The sequence below is a fragment of the Tubulanus polymorphus genome, chromosome 1, assembly GCF_964204645.1.
Source record: "Tubulanus polymorphus chromosome 1, tnTubPoly1.2, whole genome shotgun sequence".
Lineage (NCBI taxonomy): Eukaryota > Metazoa > Nemertea > Palaeonemertea > Tubulaniformes > Tubulanidae > Tubulanus > Tubulanus polymorphus.
The window spans coordinates 31,741,668-31,759,067 of record NC_134025.1 but is presented as its reverse complement, the minus strand read 5'-3'; the positions used below and the strand labels follow the sequence as shown (position 1 = coordinate 31,759,067).

Here is a 17,400-nt window from a genome sequence, read left to right as displayed (position 1 = left end):
TAGTTTTAGTAGAATGGACCGTTACCGCAATTATCTCATTTTTACCCATGGCAGCTACAGACATGTTCGATACTGGACTACCTTACAGATACTCGTGTATCCCGTTACGGATACCCGGAGAGAACGACTGGGGATACTCATTCTTTCAACTGTTTATTCTATGGTTAGGTATAACCAGTACTGTAGCGCTATGTATTTATATTCTAGCGAAATCCTATCCTAAATTTAACCTGAGACTGGATACTGATCCGGAAACGACATTCTATGATCACTGGATCTCTTTAAAGAGGTTGATCATCTGGTTATTGATCGATGTCGTTTCTTACTTCGTTATATTGTGTTTTGTGACGTCAGCATTTTTCAACGGATCGACCACTGATAAGGATAAGATGAAATGGCCGGTCGGGTATATATCGGGTATATGTATGTTAATCCATACTTTAGTTCCGTTAATCAGTTATCTTCGCGATCGCGGTAAACTAGGATTAAACTCTTCTCGCAGTAAAACTGCTGATATTATTTATAAAGATGTCTCAATTGTACCGCTAGAAATTCAGGATATAAAAGTGATGCCGAATCAAATTAAAGTAAGTTCAATTCTCTGAAATATCAATAATAAATTAATTTCGATATTTCTTTATTATTATTTTCTTATTCTTCAATTCGATATTTCACAATCATTTCCCTTCTTTTTTTCTGAATTTGTAGACGGATATTTTATTAATGCAAGTGAAATGGCCGATAGACGGTGTAGTAGTGAGTGGTGTAATGAAAGTGTTTCCTGTAAATATGAAAGATCGATGGCAAAATGAAGTTCAAGCAGCGGCTTTAATTACTAAAACCCCGCATGAGAATATCGTGAAATATTACTGGTCATCAAATCAGAATCGATACTACACAGGAATCATATCACAATCACAAATAGGAATTAATCGTAAATCAAGGTAGGTTAGAGAATTCTCGGGTACCTGCGAGTACCTGGCACAGCCTCGGGTACCTGTGGATACCTGGCACAGTCTCTGGTACCTGTGGATACCTGGTGCCGTCTTGGGTACCTGCGAGTACCTGGAACAGTCTCGGGTACCTGTGGGTGCCTGGTGCAGTCTCTGGTACCTGTGGGTGCCTGGTGCTGTCTCGGGTACCTGCGAGTACCTGACATGTTTATACAGTCATGTAGTACAGTTCTGTCCAGTGTGTAAATGTTGTTGTGTAATTAGTTCATATCAAAGTCAAATATATATAAGTTTAACAAACAGCCAACTCGATAGGAAAACCTTTTAAAATTCCTGAATAACCCAAACAATTTACAGTTTAATAAAATAAACAAGCTTTTAGCCATGAATTTGGACAAATTCTGCCACACAAAAACCTAATTCTCTCATAATTGGAGCCTTTTCCTATCTCATCCTAAAGCGTTAGAAACCTTTCTCTATTTCAAAATATACATATTTGTAAAAATTTTTTTTAAAGGGGAAATCATAGCGTAAAAAATGATGAAAACACGTCTAGCCAAACCCTAGGTGACCCGTAACCCTAACCCTAGTTCCATCCTCCGTAACCCTAACCCTAGCTGGGCTGAGACTCGAACTCGGGTCTCTCACCTGCCAAACCAGAGTGTCTACCACTAGACCATAGAGTTCTGGTGGTCAACCCATTTTGATTTGTCAGTGTGTTGACCATTGTTATGTGATAACCAGTCATGCGTAGCGACCCCTATATTCACTTTACAATACCCCAAACAAGGGGTTTTTGTATCACTTCAATTAATTTGCCAGGAAATTAGATTGAATTTGGACAATTTGCATATTTTGTAAGAACAATTAGAACAGAAACGATTTATATAAAGGTCGTATCTTTATTCATACATAGAAATAGAAATCATCTGACGAACAATTACATAAAAACATTGCCAAAGAAGTATGTTTTAAGTTAGGTTTAGGGTTAGTGGGTGTGTGGTGACCAGTCAGGTGTAGTGACTCACTCATTCTCGGGCACCTTGCCAGGTGTGGTTCAGGCACAATGTGTTTTAAGAGGTCATTTCTATGAAATTTGAACATAAACAAGTTTAATTGAAGCGCAATTAATTGCGCTTCCATTTTCAAATTCCCTGAAATAAACGACAATCATTGACTGATTCCAGCAGCAGAGATTCTAGTATCCTTGTAAACCTCGTGATATGCGTTTTTAGGCAACATTGATTTTAGGGGTCAGTTTTAGTTGGACCTGAAATCTGAGCGCGTATATAGCGTGTTGAAATAAACATCCCTCATTCAACCACTATGAATTCTGGTATTTCGTCTAACTCTTGTGCACATTCGGGTGTGGAAGTTTGCTGAAGGGTAAATTAGGGTCAGAATCATATATTTTTGTGTTAATTTAATTTATTTAATCTAATCGTCGATCCTGACGCGGTTGTTTGGGCAGCAGGGCATCCCGTAGTGTCTGCGGCCGGACCACGGCCGGACCACTCTCTCTCATGTTGTCGGACCAGCTCTTTGTCTGTTGACTATTCAGTGATCTATAAGACTACTGTGTTTTATATTTCAGGGTGATTTGTAGAGCGTTTTTAGATCACGGAAGTTTACGTAAATTGCTTCAACATCCCCCAAAACTACTAACGGAAGGATGTTTACACATGTTAGCCGTTGATGTAGCTAAAGGAATCGGTCATTTAAGATCATTAAATCTCGTACACGGTCGAATTTCGAGCAAAAACATTTATCTTATTGGATCAACTGAGGTTTGTTGATATTGTTTCACTTCATTGATAATGAAACTTACAGCTGTAGAACTAGGGATGATTGGAAGCTATTCTAGTGTAAATTCTGTTCCACAGTCCAGGGGCCAGTTGCACAGTCATGACTTAAGTCCAAAAGTGGTCTAAAATCTTAAGTTGTACGATTGGCTATAGAACTAAGTTGGCCTTAGACTAGGTTTAAGTCTAAGCCATGACTATGCAACCAGCCCTGGAACCTTCTCCCTTCCAGACGTTGAGCATTACTTGATGTTTCAATTTCGATTAACGGTGTCTAAATGAAAATGCAACTAGCCCCTTAGTTCTACAGTTCCACAGTTCCTCAGTTCCACACGTTAGTTCTACAGTTCCACAGTTCCTCAGTTCCACACGTTAGTTCTACAGTTCCACAGTTCCTCAGTTCCACACGTTAGTTCTACAGTTCCACAGTTCCTCAGTTCCACACGTTAGTTCTACAGTTCCACAGTTCCTCAGTTCCACACGTTAGTTCTACAGTTCCACAGTTCCTCAGTTCCACATGTTAGTTCCACAATTCCACAGTTCCTCAGTTCCACACAGTTCCTTAGTTCAACATGCAGAAATTCAGAACTCTAAATGTTCACGATATTCAGTTTTATTTTATTTCTTGTTTTTACAGAATATGTTATTGAAAGCTGTTTTAGCGGATTTTGAAGATTCTCAGGTTATAAACGATTCCTCGAACTGTGATGAATTCAGTATTGAGTTATTTATCGGCGAGCTCAGATCGTACGGATTAGTTCTATTAGAAATGATCATGTGTCTGTTTTATTATCGTTACGGTTTAACACGTGGTAACTGCGCAAGCGCGGTAAGTGAGTTATCAGTTGAAGGACCTCCACCCGAACAGTTATCCATTGTAAGTACCTTAACTCACAGCGATACTGATAGTTTAACCAATCAGAAGCAGAGTTTCGTCGCTTCGGCCAGTCAGAATCCGAATTACAACGTCACAGCCAATCAGAAGCCGGGTTACAACGCCGCAGCCAATCAGATGCTGAGTTTTAACTCCGGAGCCAATCAGAAAGCGACTGGTATAAAAGTTATCCAATCAAAACCGTTGATTCAGAATTCGAATTCGCCGAGAAGAATCGATATAATTAATTCAGCGCAGGACTCGAGAGTTTTAGTTTTACATCCTTTACCAGCAGCAGCGAGCGAGGAAACTGAGGATGAAACTGATGAGGATATATTAGCCGATTTAGAAGTAGCACAAATCGATGACGAGGCAAAACGTGCTGCTGAGGAGGAAAATAGAGGACGTTTAAAATGTAAACCCATACAAGCCTCGATTTCGCATCATAATTACTCATCTGACCTTGAACTTCCTCGCAAACCGTCGTCGAATAAACAACAGAAAACTAGTCACGAGGTCGTGACGTCATCGAATGCGCCGAAAATTAAAATTCTGAAACCGCGTCACGATAGCGTTAGTTCCAGTAATACAGTGCGATCATACGGGAGCGAGTCATCGAGTGGTGCAGGACATCATTATAACAGCAGTAACAACAAACCGATCAGACGACTCGATTCAGGATATAGTACAGAACAACGTGTTAGAACAACTCAACAGCAGCAGCACCAGCAGCACCAGCAGCACCAGCACCAGCACCAGCAGCAGCAGCAGCAGCAGCTACCTACAGTTAGTAAACCCAAACGGCAGCAGCCCGATCTGGTACCAACTCTACCCAGTAACGTACACGAAGTAAAAGCGGCTTCAAAACGACAAACTGTTGATTTCAGTGAGAAATTAAACCTGAGTCCGAGGAGTGAGCCGTTAGAATTAGCAGTGAATCGCCCCGGGCCCGTGGACCGCTCCCGGCCCAGTACAGCAGTGAATCGCCCCGGGCCCGTGGACCGCTCCCAGCCCAGTACAGCAGTGAATGGCCCCGGGCCCGTGGACCGCTCCCGGCCCAGTACAGCAGAGATTAACCGAACCGGTGCTGTCAGTAGACTGGATGTACACAGTACTGTTATAGACGCGGAATCAGAGGCGATCATACAATCGATATTAGAGGAGGCTGACGAGGAGAATAAAGTTCAACAGCGAATAAACAGCATCGATGATGATGACAAGTTGATTGAACAAGAGATGATTGGAATGAAATTAGAGAACACACAGCCTACAACCAACCCTGGGCATCTCGGGACGCCAAGACCCGGCCAACTCATGATCCTTAACCCTGGACAGCTTGTCTCAACCCCCAGACAGCCTAACCATAGACAGCCTGGTTCTACCCATAGACAGCCTGGTTCTACTCCTAGACAACCTAGCTCAACCCCTAGACAACCTAGCTCAACCCCTAGACAACCTAGCTCAACCCCCAGTAAGCCTAGCTCAACCCCCAGCAAGCCTGGCTCAACCCCCAGCAAGCCTAGCTCAACCCCCAGCAAGCCTGGCTCAACCCCAAAACAAACGTCTCCTAGTACAACTAGTGTGGCGCATAGACAGCGAGTTCGTAAAGGTGGCGCTGGTGGTGGTGCGACAGCGAGTATGTGGGATTTATCAGAAGAGTTAGAAATAACAGACAATGAGACAATAGTTAAAAACGCCTGGCAGAGTAAGGAACAGCAGCAGCAGCAGCAGCTACAGGTGCAGCTGGCAGCTGAGGAACACAAATCTATACAAAAACAGAAAAACTCGGCGTTTACTAAAAATATGCGCGACAGGTATCAGAATCAGCAGAAGAGTTTGAGAGATAGAATCATGGGTAATAACAACCGTGTTCGACCAATCAGAGCCAACGTAGCGCGCTCTAATCCAATCAGAAGCACGTATCCGAACAAATCAAAACCGTTATCGCAAAGTTGTCAGAATTTAACGATGGATCCGAAACATTTGAGGAATAGTCCTGGGAATCATTCGATGGATTCATCTCTGTCGAGATTCGCGGCCTCCACTGATTTACGAAGAGAAACTTCACGTAATAAAAAATCTGTAACAACAGAAAACGGTAGAACGAACTCACAGGAAAGTAGCATCTGCGAGGAGACTGAGAGAGAGTTAGCAGCTGCAGCTGAGGAGAATGAGTCAGGTGCAGCTACTGCAGGTGCTGAGGTGACCAGCAGGAAACATCTTGTAACGACTACAGCTAATATCTGTGATATACCAGACACGACCCAGTATCGATTAGAGGATGAAATACTGCAGTCAGATACAGCTTATTTCAGTGAGGATAGCGGGTGTGTTAATGACTCTAGTGAAAATACCAGTCCTGTTACATCTAATACACCTGCTCGAGCAGCTACAGCTGCTACAGCTGCTGCTGCCAGGTCTGGTACTAGTTCAGTACGTATAGCGACACCTATTAGACAAGGTAAAGTGAACAGATTGAGACAACAGGCGACACCTGTTAACGAAAGCGACGAAGATGTTTTATTACAAGCTATTGGACTTTATCCGGATAACGCCGGCAGACAGGCTGTCTTATTAGCTAAATTAACAACTGAAAATCGCGCTAGGGGGCGTACCAGTCCGGTCACTAAGGTGCGTAATAGTCCGGTCACTAGGGGGCGCCCCAGTCCCAGCAGTACGATATCGGTAAACTCTAAAGCGGTGACGTCATGGACTTCAGACGATGAGGAGTCGATAATAGCGGCTTCAACTATCAGTAAATCGACTAGAACGCCATCTATTAACAATTCATTCGTACTGAATAGTTCCCCGATATTTCAGTACTGTGAAACAGACCGGGGTCACAGACAGATCGGTATAACAGGACATCACGTGGCTTATTGTAGATATATCTGCAGCACTTATAGTAAAGTTCCGTTCGATTCTTTACTAAGCGGTGATATAAATAAAATACTCAGTCTGATCGAAGAGATGAAACAAACTCGTAAAATAGGAATTATCGGTTATCACGTAAGTCTTTAATTCATCTATGAATTGATCATCTATATTCTCACTAGTTTTAATTCTTCTATGAATTAATTGTCTTTATTTTCCACGTAATTCTTCGTTTCAGATGCTGAATTTGATGAGAGTTTGTTGGTTTATGGAGAATCCTCCAAGTGCTCAGGATTTAGTACTGAAATTATTACAATCACTGCCTACAAGCAACGTCTAAACTACACGACTATAGCAGTGTAGTTTATACACATACAATGTATTGTAGTTTATACACATACAATGTATTGTAGTTAATACACGTACAATGTATTGTAGTTTATACACATACAATGTATTGTAGTTTATACACATACAATGTATTGTAGTTTATACACATACAATGTATTGTAGTTAATACACATACAATGTATTGTAGTTAATACACGTACAATGTATTGTAGTTTTCTATACAATGTATAGTGTAGTTTTCTATACAATGTAGTGTAGTTTTCCTTCATTTGTTTTATAAGTTCTATTAATATCTTATGTACATAAATTTGAAATATCTGACAATCAAATGTAAGTGATATCAAAACGGGTAAAAACAGGGCTAGCATCTGCTGTTTGTGGTTATTTTATTCACCGATAGGGGGCAGAACAGTGCAATATTTGTCCCTGGCATGTGAGGCTGTTGTATTATTTATTCTGTTAACAAATGATAATTATTTTGTTAGTTTCAATCTTTGTTTTTTCTTTTTTTTCCGTTTCGGATTGGTATTGGCTTCGACCACAAGGGGGCGGTTCTAATTTGTGAATCTCAATCATCCTGTAGTGTCGTAATCCTTGCTAGGTGTACTTTTTATCCCCATGCATTTCTCATGGTTACAGTGTTGGAATCCTGCAATAGGGGGCGTTATTGATCTACATGAATAAATCTCTAGGTAACATTGTTTTTGGAGTCCACATCTAGGGGGCAGTTTTAATCATACATCTCTTACACCATGGAAATGGTTTTTGAGGGTAATAAATATTCGTATCCAAATTCAGTAGTCGTGATGGAATATAGGGGGCAGTTTTCGCCATAAATCTATCGTTTAATCGTGTCGGAATCCTCCACTAGGGGGCATCTTCAATCATGACGTGTAAAAAATCTAAAATGGAATAAAATGAATTGAGAATGAAACTAGATTTTAAAGCATTTATCAAATGCGAGTACATTTCATTGAATAAAGCATTAGCGTAGATGTAATTAGCGACTGAAAGACTCTACTAGACTAGCACTGAAACTACACTCGTAAATCCCCCCCAAAAATATGGAAATAAAATCTAGAATTTAAGAGACTGATCAGAATAAACGTCACGTGGTCCGCACTGTACCCCAATCCGGCGGTACGCGCTATCATTTTAGTTCACAGAAATTCCGCTATCGTTATTCATAGGGGCAGCACTGAACGGTTGAGATCTCGCATTCTACTGCGGCATGCGAGGAATATCGATAGCAATCGTCGTTACCAATTGTTTGTTCAAAACGATTAATTGGATCAATTTTAGAACCTTATTTTAGGGGAATTTGCTTTTTAAAACGGTTTTTGAGCCACGTTTAATAGAACTTTTATTCCTAGAGGCAGCACTGAACGGTTGAGATCTACTGCGGCATGTGAGGAATATCGAGTCAAATTGCAATCATCACTACCGATAGTTTGTTCAAAACGATCAATTGGATCAATTTAAAACTTTATTTTAGGGGAATTTGCTTTTTAAAACGATTATCGAGCTACTTTTAATAGAACTTTTTACTCAGCGAATGTCGGTAAAACGGTTGACTCACATGCCACAGAAAGACTCGGAGCAAATTGAATTTTATTACCGAAGATATTCACACCATACACAAATCAAGGTAGCGCAAAGACTTGCCACAAGCCATGGTAAATCTCTCAGGGTAGTGTTGGAAACCTCCACTAGGGGGTTACATTCCTACTATAAACTCATTATTCCTGCTTTGACAAGATTTTTATTTACTAAAAAAAAGATTTTAGTGAAGCACAGAATGAAGACACTGTTTTATATTAGAGCAACCAAAATTCATTAACCAATTATCAAATTAACACACTAATTAGCACATTATGGTTGGAATATAATTCAATATTTGTTCGCTAGGTGGCGTGCTCGTTCACTGTGACCATGAAGACTCTAGTTTAGTCATCATCCCAGTTCTTGTTTTCCTTCGGTTTCGGCCCTCCAGCGGCTTTAGCCATGATTATCTAAAATACAAAAACAATCCAGGGGAGGGTGAACATGTCATCATAAATCAGGGGAAGGTGCTCAGTTGGTGGTGGGAGGGTATCTATTTTTACCTGATCAACTCTCAGTACTGTATTAGCTGCAGCCGATGCAAATTTAATTCCCCAATATTTGGTGATGTATAATTCTAGGATATCAGATTTGACCGCGTCTAATAATCCAGTTCCTTCAGCCTGCAAATACATATATATTATTAGAATATTTACAGCTCTATTCAATAGAAGGTTTACGGTAGTAGTATCTCATACCTCAATATCGAATCCCATATTTGCGTTGCCTTCGTGATGAGCGGAATACATCTTAGAAACGAGTTCATTGCTCTGAAACAATACAAATCAACCTGGTTTATACTAGACCCTAAGGGGGGTTGCGTTTAACTTTAACCCGCGGTTCCTACCTTCACTCCTGCATTTTCAGCTAAAGCTCTAGGAATTTCTTCGAAAGCCTCGGAGAATTTCTGTATCGCGTATTGTTCTAAACCTGCGCAGGTTTCACCGTATGATGCGATACGTTTAGCTAATTCAATCTCAGTCGCTCCAGCACCGGGAATATATCGGCCATCCTTTCAAATATAAATACAGTTAACCATTAACTCACACTGATTGCCCAGTCGTGGGTAACTCATGTCCAGCAGACTGCCCACGAGGAGTCACCGGTAACTCATGTCCAGCAGACTGCCCACGAGGAGTCACAGGTAACTCATGTCCAGCAGACTGCCCACCAGGAGTCATGGGTAACTCATGTCCAGCAGACTGCCCACGAGGAGTCACAGGTAACTCATGTCCAGCAGACTGCCCACGAGGAGTCACGGGTAACTCATGTCCAGCAGACTGCCCACGAGGAGTCACGGGTAACTCATGTCCAGCAGACTGCCCTCGAGAGGGGTCCGATATCTTTACAAACCTTAGTGATAGTTTTAAATGTATTGACCCCATCATCAACAGCTCTTTCAATATCATCCATGATATTATCAGTAGAACCACGTATAACTATTGTAGATACAGCGCTCTCTTCTTTCTCTTGTTTAAATATAATTACTGGAGTTTCACCTATTTCTTCTATAGCTACATAATCGCAATGACCGGCCTCTTCAGCAGTCGGCGCTGTCTGAAAACAATAATAGGGTGGGTAGGTTTAGAGATGGAGGCTGTTTAATCATTTTAATGATTAGGTTAGAGGTAGGGGTTACTCACAAGTCTAGGTAGAGGTGTAGCGCTAATAGCTTTACACAATCTCCGTAAATCAAACTTCGACAGAAGACGAACGACCAATAGATTATATTTATTGGCGTAATGTAAAGCTAATTCTCCGACTTTACCTCCGGATACTATCACTTTACAACCAGCATCAGCTATTGATTTGATTTGCTGAAAATATATACAATAAAATATATCAATAGCACGTGCTGCCCCCTACGCATAAACCAGCACCGTACTGCCCTCTATTGAGTAATTATTTACCTCTTCCATAAGATTCTCTTCTCCTTTGCTGAAATCCATCAATTCTTGAGCTGTTTTGATAAGAACAGTTCCCTGTAAATATAAACCATTTAATATCAATCATCTGAAAGTGTATGTGAGAGTAGTGTATGTGAGGTATGTGAAATGACATACGTACCTTCGTTTCAGTTTGTATGGTATCTACAGGGCACGTAAACACAGCTATTTTACAATGTTCAGCTTTATTCACATTTCCTTCAACTTGTCGTTTAAAAACCATACCATGAATGATAGAACTACTGTGTATTCCAGAACCCTACAATCAATAGACAACAGTTACTGTGTGAGTTACAACGAGGGTAGGGTAGAGGAGGAAAACAGAGCAGAGGAGGAGGAAAATGAGGAGGTTAGGATGATCAACTTACCAGTATCTTCGACACTCTGATATGGTCAACATTAAACATTGTTTTCTCAGGTAAAGCAGACACTGAAAAACAAATACAATCAATTAATCAATCAATCAATCAATCAATCAATCGAATGTTAGTTGAATCAATATAAAGTGAGTATTTATTACTTACAGCAAGCGTCTACAAGAATATCAGAAAGAAATTCCTCATTCCCGTATTGTTTGCTCATCACTGATGTTTTAATCAGTTTCTTCACTAGAGATTTATTCTTCAAATCATCGACTTTACCGACAACTAAATCTATAAAAACAAACAATCACATTCATCATCTCGCACAGACTGTAGATTCAACGCCTGCCCCTGATCACATGGGTTGGAGTAGGAAGGTCACATGGAGTCGGAAGGTCACGTGGAGTCGGAAATAATCAGAGGCAATCTGTGGCAAGTGAGGAAGGTATTTTTAGGTTAGTGAATTTACCTGCTAAGAATTCTAGAGCTTTCTTACAAGCTATTTCGTAACCATCGATGACTTCAGTTACCGATAAACCCATCCTTAATAATTCTTCAGCTCGTTCTAATAGAGCTCCGGCAAATACCAGAACAAAGTTCGTACCATCTCCGCATTCCTGTTCCTGCTGCTGAGAGGCTAGAACTATCATCTTAGCAGCGGGATGCTGGACCTAACGATGTAACATTTCATCATTATTAATATCATTACCGATATATCCGACCTATAATCATCACCATGACTACGAACCTCTAATTCACGTAGTATTGTTGCAGCGTCATTCGTAACGAATAATTTCTCTAAATGATTGATAACCATTTTATTCTGCCCTGAAATAAAACGGGGAAAAGTAGTTTATAGTAAGAGGTTTAGTTGAGAGAAGGTCCCGGGTTTGAATCCGATACATACCATTAGGACCATAAGCTGAACGTGTTGTTTTGGCGAGTTCTTTACAAGCTTCAATGTTTCTGTAAACGGCTTCTTCCAAACCTTTAAAACTCTGAAATAAACAACAAAATTCATTAAGTTAGATATTAATGGAAATAATCAACAAACCCACCGACCACTCAGACTCAGAGTGAGTACCCAGTCTCATCCAGTGGCTGTAGGACCTGTACTCCCTAACTGCAGACCTCCCTCCATTAGATAAGAATCCATAAATCATTCTAATTAGGATTAATCATAGTCAAGCAGTAGCCAGCTGTGGCAAGTGAGCGTTTCTAGATGTTTCCGAGACGAGAGTTTTAGTTTCGACAGTAGTTTTTACAGTTACAGCTTCCAGAATTCAACTCAAATCACATTCGAACAATCTCAGTTTAAACTATTAAATAAACACGATTGATCAAGAATAAATACTAACCTTAGCGCCATCCTTCAGCATAGAAGTGAAGCCGGGAGGTCGAGGAACGTGCAACGCCATGATTAGTGTGTGGAATTCAGTGTGGAGGTATTTGGTGGCGCCACCAGCTGGTCTAGGATTGTTTCTTTTATTGGGACTTTTTATCTTCTATTTCCAATAATCCTCTCTTAAAACTTATTTCAAGCATATTTGATTGTAGAAATCTCCTTTCTATTGCATCGACACTGCCATCAATAAAGTAATTAATTTGAATTGATTATGCATTCTCGAGTATGTGCATTGGCATTGAATATTTTTACGCCGCCTCACGTTTATTCTAGATTATGTGCGGGTACGGCATCGCAGAATTTAGCTCCTCACTCACCCGAAACGCAATTTTTTATCAGGCCTTTAAGGGCTTCAGAACTAATATAATGCTTAAAGATTTTAATATAAAATCTATCCGCAATTCACTAGAACCCGAACCGCCATCCATAAACTGTCTCCCGGAAATATCCGTATTTTGTCCAATGGCATCTGTGTTTAATGAGGAACCCGCAGAATATTTTCACCACTTTTCTGCTTTTACCATTAGAAGTTGAAATAATAGTCTACATTCTCTATAGTAAACTAGGAGTCTCTTCACTAGTTGGAAAGCAAGAACAAATGGAAGCTAAATGACAGAGAACTGATGAATATTTTTATTGCAACCTTCAGTAGAAATTTATTATCAAATCATTTCAAATATATCAATTATATACATAAATCTGTTTACATCACGCGTGTAAAATCATATATTAATCAAATACAATATCATTCTGTACACAATACATTCTAAAATCAATATGAAAATATATCGAAAATTTGTATCCCTGAAATCTGTTTCAATTTGAACTTTAAACTTGATTCAGCAAATTCAAGTACCGGTAAATGTTAAATATTGCTGCTTAATTAACATCGTGTCAGTTATAAGTAACTGTTAATTACTGCTATAAATGTTAATTACTACTGTTTAATTATAAGTAACTGTTAATTACTGTTGTTTAATTAACGACAGCTGATGTACACATTGTATTCAATCCACAAGCTCCATCTCCTCTGTACACCAGATAGTAACCTTGTTCACCCCAGCTCGGACCCCAAGAGTTCTTTACTATCCAAAACGGTTCAGTACCTTCTACAAATAGTGAAAATAACAACATAATTATCAGTTGAATGACAATGAGTTTTACAACAATGAGTTTTACAACAATGAGTTTTACAGCAATGAGTTTTACAACAATGAGTTTTACAGCAATGAGTTTTACAACAATGAGTTTTACAGCAATGAGTTTTACAACAATGAGTTTTACTTACTGACGCCGTATCCCACAATTAAAACGCCGTGATCTAATTTCGCCGGGTTACAGAAAACTTTCCATGGATTTGAAATCCCTCCGAAATAAAACTACAAAACAAACAAACATTAGATTCAATAATTTCAGAGATAAATAGAAATCTGAGAAAGAAACAAATTCGACCTATTTTACCTGCATAGCGAATGCATTGATACCGATAGATATCGGACCGTTTTGAGCCAACCAGGCGGCCATCATTGTCTCATCTTTAGATATCGAAACTGAGCCATTTATAAACACTTTGATTTTACTGCGATCCAACGTACATTTATCATTACTGCCTCGATAAGGATAATCACTTTCACCTTCCAAACCACCTGTTTATCATTAAATACACATTAATGAAAGGAACAGCAATAAATTTATGAATATGACGAAATCTGAACTCCAGGACACTCTATCCACCCTCCTGGACACTTTATCCACTTCAGGACACTCTATCCACCTTCCTGGACACTCTATCCACTTCAGGACACTCTATCCACCCTCCTGGACACTTTATCCACTTCAGGACACTCTATCCACCCTCCTGGACACTTTATCCACTTCAGGACACTCTATCCACCCTCCTGGACACTTTATCCACTTCAGGACACTCTATCCACCCTCCTGGACACTCTATCCACTTCAGGACACTCTATCCACCCTCCTGGACACTTTATCCACTTCAGGACACTCTATCCACCCTCCTGGACACTTTATCCACTTCAGGACACTCTATCCACCCTCCTGGACACTTTATCCACTTCAGGACACTCTATCCACCCTCCTGGACACTCTATCCACTTCAGGACACTCTATCCACCCTCCTGGACACTTTATCCACTTCAGGACACTATCCATCCACCCTCCAGGACACTCTATCCATCCACCCTCCTGGACACTTTATTCATCCTCCTGGACACTCTATCCACCCTTCTGGACACTTTATCCACCCTCCAGGATACTCTATCCATCCACCCTTCTGGACACTTTATCCATCCTCCTGGACACTCTATCCACCCTCCAGGATACTCTATCCACCCTCCAGGACATTCTATCCACCCTCCTGGACACTTTATCCACCCTCCAGGACACTCTATCCACCCTTCTGGACACTCTATCCATCCACCCTCCAGGACACTCTATCCACATCAGGACACTCTATCCACACTCCAGGACACTCTATCCACCCTCAAGGACACTCTATCCACCCTCCAGGACACTCTATCCACACTCACCAAGACGGATGATCTCTTTATAAGCGTTAGATGGAAGTCCACCTCCACAGCCCTGATCCACCTTGTCACAATCGACTAACTCTTGTTCTGACAGTGAAACCAACTGTTTCTTTTTGATAAACCATTGACCTTCAATATTACCAGTCGTAGAAAACGCCCAACAAGATCCACATGATCCCTTCAACAATATAATCATTACATTGTATTCACACATTTATTACACTATGAGAAATTGTTACATTGTATTGTTTAGTTTTCATACCTGGTTTTTAACTTCAGTTACCGCACCAGATTTTCTCCAATCAAATGATGGAGGGGGCGCTGCGTTCGGGATTTTAGCTCGGGGTAAACTGTCATCTTTCTTCCAAACTGGACTCAAATAATTCTTGCGAAATTCTTCCTCTGTTAAAATCACAATCAGTGCATTTGTACTAAAACGATTTATCTCGAAAAAACACTTGATTCTTATCAGTTTGAGGCACATTTAAAACTGATAAGAGACTGAAATCATGTGAATGATAATCACCTGATAAATCGGCAAATTGAGTGGCGCCATATCGGCCTGAACCCCTCTCTGTAGCCTGTAATACACGAACTGTTTCCATATTCTTCCTAAAGATGGCGTAACGATCTGCTTCCTCTATTCATATACAAACACAAACACGATATCAAACAGTGAAAATCACTCAAATAAAAACAACTTTTGAAACTAGAAACAAACCTTGAGAAGATTTATAAACCTTGTTATATCGAGCCTTGAAATCTTTGAAGAGAATTTTATGTGAAATTTCATCTTTCGATTCCTAAAATACATGTATTCATATTTAGCGCGATGTTCCATTAATTAGAATATTTACATTATGAATTATTAGAATGATTACCTGGTCCATATTAACGGTTAAACTTCTCTTCTTTCTAAGTTGAATTCCACCTTCAACATCTTTACATTCGACCGGTTTATCCATTGTGTATTGAGGAGTTTCCCACGCTTTAAATATAACAACTGCTTCGCAATCCATCGCATGAACTTTCTACAAATACACATTCATATTGATATTTATCAACAGTTAAATCTTAAGATCAGTTTTTACATGTTAGATCGGCTGCAGAACTTAGATGGACTAAGACTGGTGTTTTATCTAAAGCTATGACTGTATTATAACTGTCCCGAGGTGACATGAACTCTTACCCCAGCATTATTAGTCAATGGACAATGATTCAATTGATTCCTGTTTTTCCTACATTCAGTTTCACCGATTGTAAATTTGATTTTATATTTCAATCCAGCGACAACCTGAAAAACAATAAAATACAATACGATACGATACGATACGATACGATACAATTCTATCATCATTCATAGAAAGTAATTCAAACATATTTGAATGAATTGTTACCTGTTTTGTAACTGATTTAACTGTTACTAGTTTATGAAAGAATAAACTATTAACGGCATTATTCGCCTGAACGGTAGCAAACTCCGCAGCTTTCTTAACCAATGGATCTTCAATATCTTCCTCAGTAATGCCACCTAACAGCGAACCGGGTGAATTACATTTATACTGATTCAAAGTGTATTCATTGTGAAATGTGGAATAGACTTTAATGTCACAGCGAGCGACCTGTAAATATAGAAATATAGACACTCAGAAACTGTGAGGTGTATGTGAGGTGTATGTGAGGGGTACGTGAGGGGTATGTGAGGTGTATGTGAGGGGTATGTGGGGGTGTATGTGAGGTGTATGTGATGTGTATGTGAGGTGTATGTGATGTGTACGTGAGGTGTATGTGAGGTGTATGTGAGGGGTATGTGAGGGGTATATGAGGTGTATGTGAGGGGTATGTGAGGGGTATGTGAGGGGTATGTGAGGGGTATATGAGGTGTATGTGAGGTGTATGTGAGGGGTTTAAACACTTACAGGTCCATTAGGAATACAGTTCTTGAGGAGTTTCAAATCATCAGTGATCAAACAATTTGTTTTCTCTTTGTCGAATGTGATAAACCAATTGAATCCATTCACCAGCTGTAAATAAATCAGAATACAACTCACAATTATTATGTTTACAAATTTAATAAGAACTCTTATTGGTGTATGGGGTTAGGTCTGCAGCAGGTCACATTCTGTTTGCACTCCAACCGAGCCATGAAAAGACATTTCAAACTAATTATGGAGCGATTACTGATATAACATGATTTCATGTGTTAAAATCGATAAGAAGGAATAAATAAATATGTTATATTTCATGTCATCTCTGTTGATCTCGGTAAACTACGTCATCTCCGTCATCTCGTTCGGTAATAAGAAGGACTGTCGTCACCTACCTGTCGTTTAGCTGACACAATCTGTTTGACTCTGGAGCGGTAATTAGAGTTCGTTCGTTGATCAATTTCATTCAGCGCAAACTTAGCAACATTCGCAACATCGAGATCATTGGTAGAGACAGGTTCGGGTGAACCAGTCGCCCAAACACCTAATATACCACACAAACCCAACAATAACAATCTCATCGCAGTCACCGCCATTTTGTTTATCATGTGATGGTTTTACTGCTGGGTATCACTAAATTGCGGACAGGATTATCACGTGATTTTACGCATATAGAACGAAATATTTCAGTAATTAAAATCTCTAAAAACCGATTTATAATAGATGATAATTATCTATAGATGATAATTATCTA

The 17,400-nt window shown here is 39.9% G+C and overlaps 2 protein-coding genes across 2 annotated transcripts; both read right to left on the bottom strand.

The window, feature by feature from the left end:
- Positions 1-8,603: 8,603 nt before the first annotated feature.
- On the bottom strand, positions 8,604-12,197 carry LOC141901492 (T-complex protein 1 subunit theta-like). The gene is made up of 14 exons (XM_074788768.1): positions 12,123-12,197; positions 11,672-11,762; positions 11,513-11,592; positions 11,234-11,435; positions 10,927-11,055; positions 10,771-10,832; positions 10,524-10,661; positions 10,367-10,438; positions 10,100-10,273; positions 9,810-10,013; positions 9,304-9,468; positions 9,155-9,226; positions 8,960-9,079; positions 8,604-8,866 (listed from the first exon to the last, which is right to left on the bottom strand). The coding sequence occupies exons 1-14, from the start codon at positions 12,180-12,182 to the stop codon at positions 8,801-8,803; spliced, it is 1,635 nt and encodes a 544-aa protein (XP_074644869.1). The 5' UTR covers positions 12,183-12,197; the 3' UTR covers positions 8,604-8,800.
- Positions 12,198-13,060: 863 nt separating this feature from the next.
- Positions 13,061-17,269, bottom strand: LOC141900557 (cathepsin L-like). Its single transcript, XM_074787512.1, has 12 exons — positions 17,042-17,269; positions 16,638-16,742; positions 16,116-16,340; positions 15,908-16,012; positions 15,600-15,749; positions 15,440-15,521; positions 15,245-15,358; positions 14,981-15,120; positions 14,719-14,896; positions 13,631-13,815; positions 13,458-13,548; positions 13,061-13,278 (listed from the first exon to the last, which is right to left on the bottom strand). Exons 1-12 carry the CDS (start codon positions 17,252-17,254, stop codon positions 13,145-13,147), a joined length of 1,722 nt encoding a protein of 573 aa, XP_074643613.1. The 5' UTR covers positions 17,255-17,269; the 3' UTR covers positions 13,061-13,144.
- Positions 17,270-17,400: the final 131 nt, after the last annotated feature.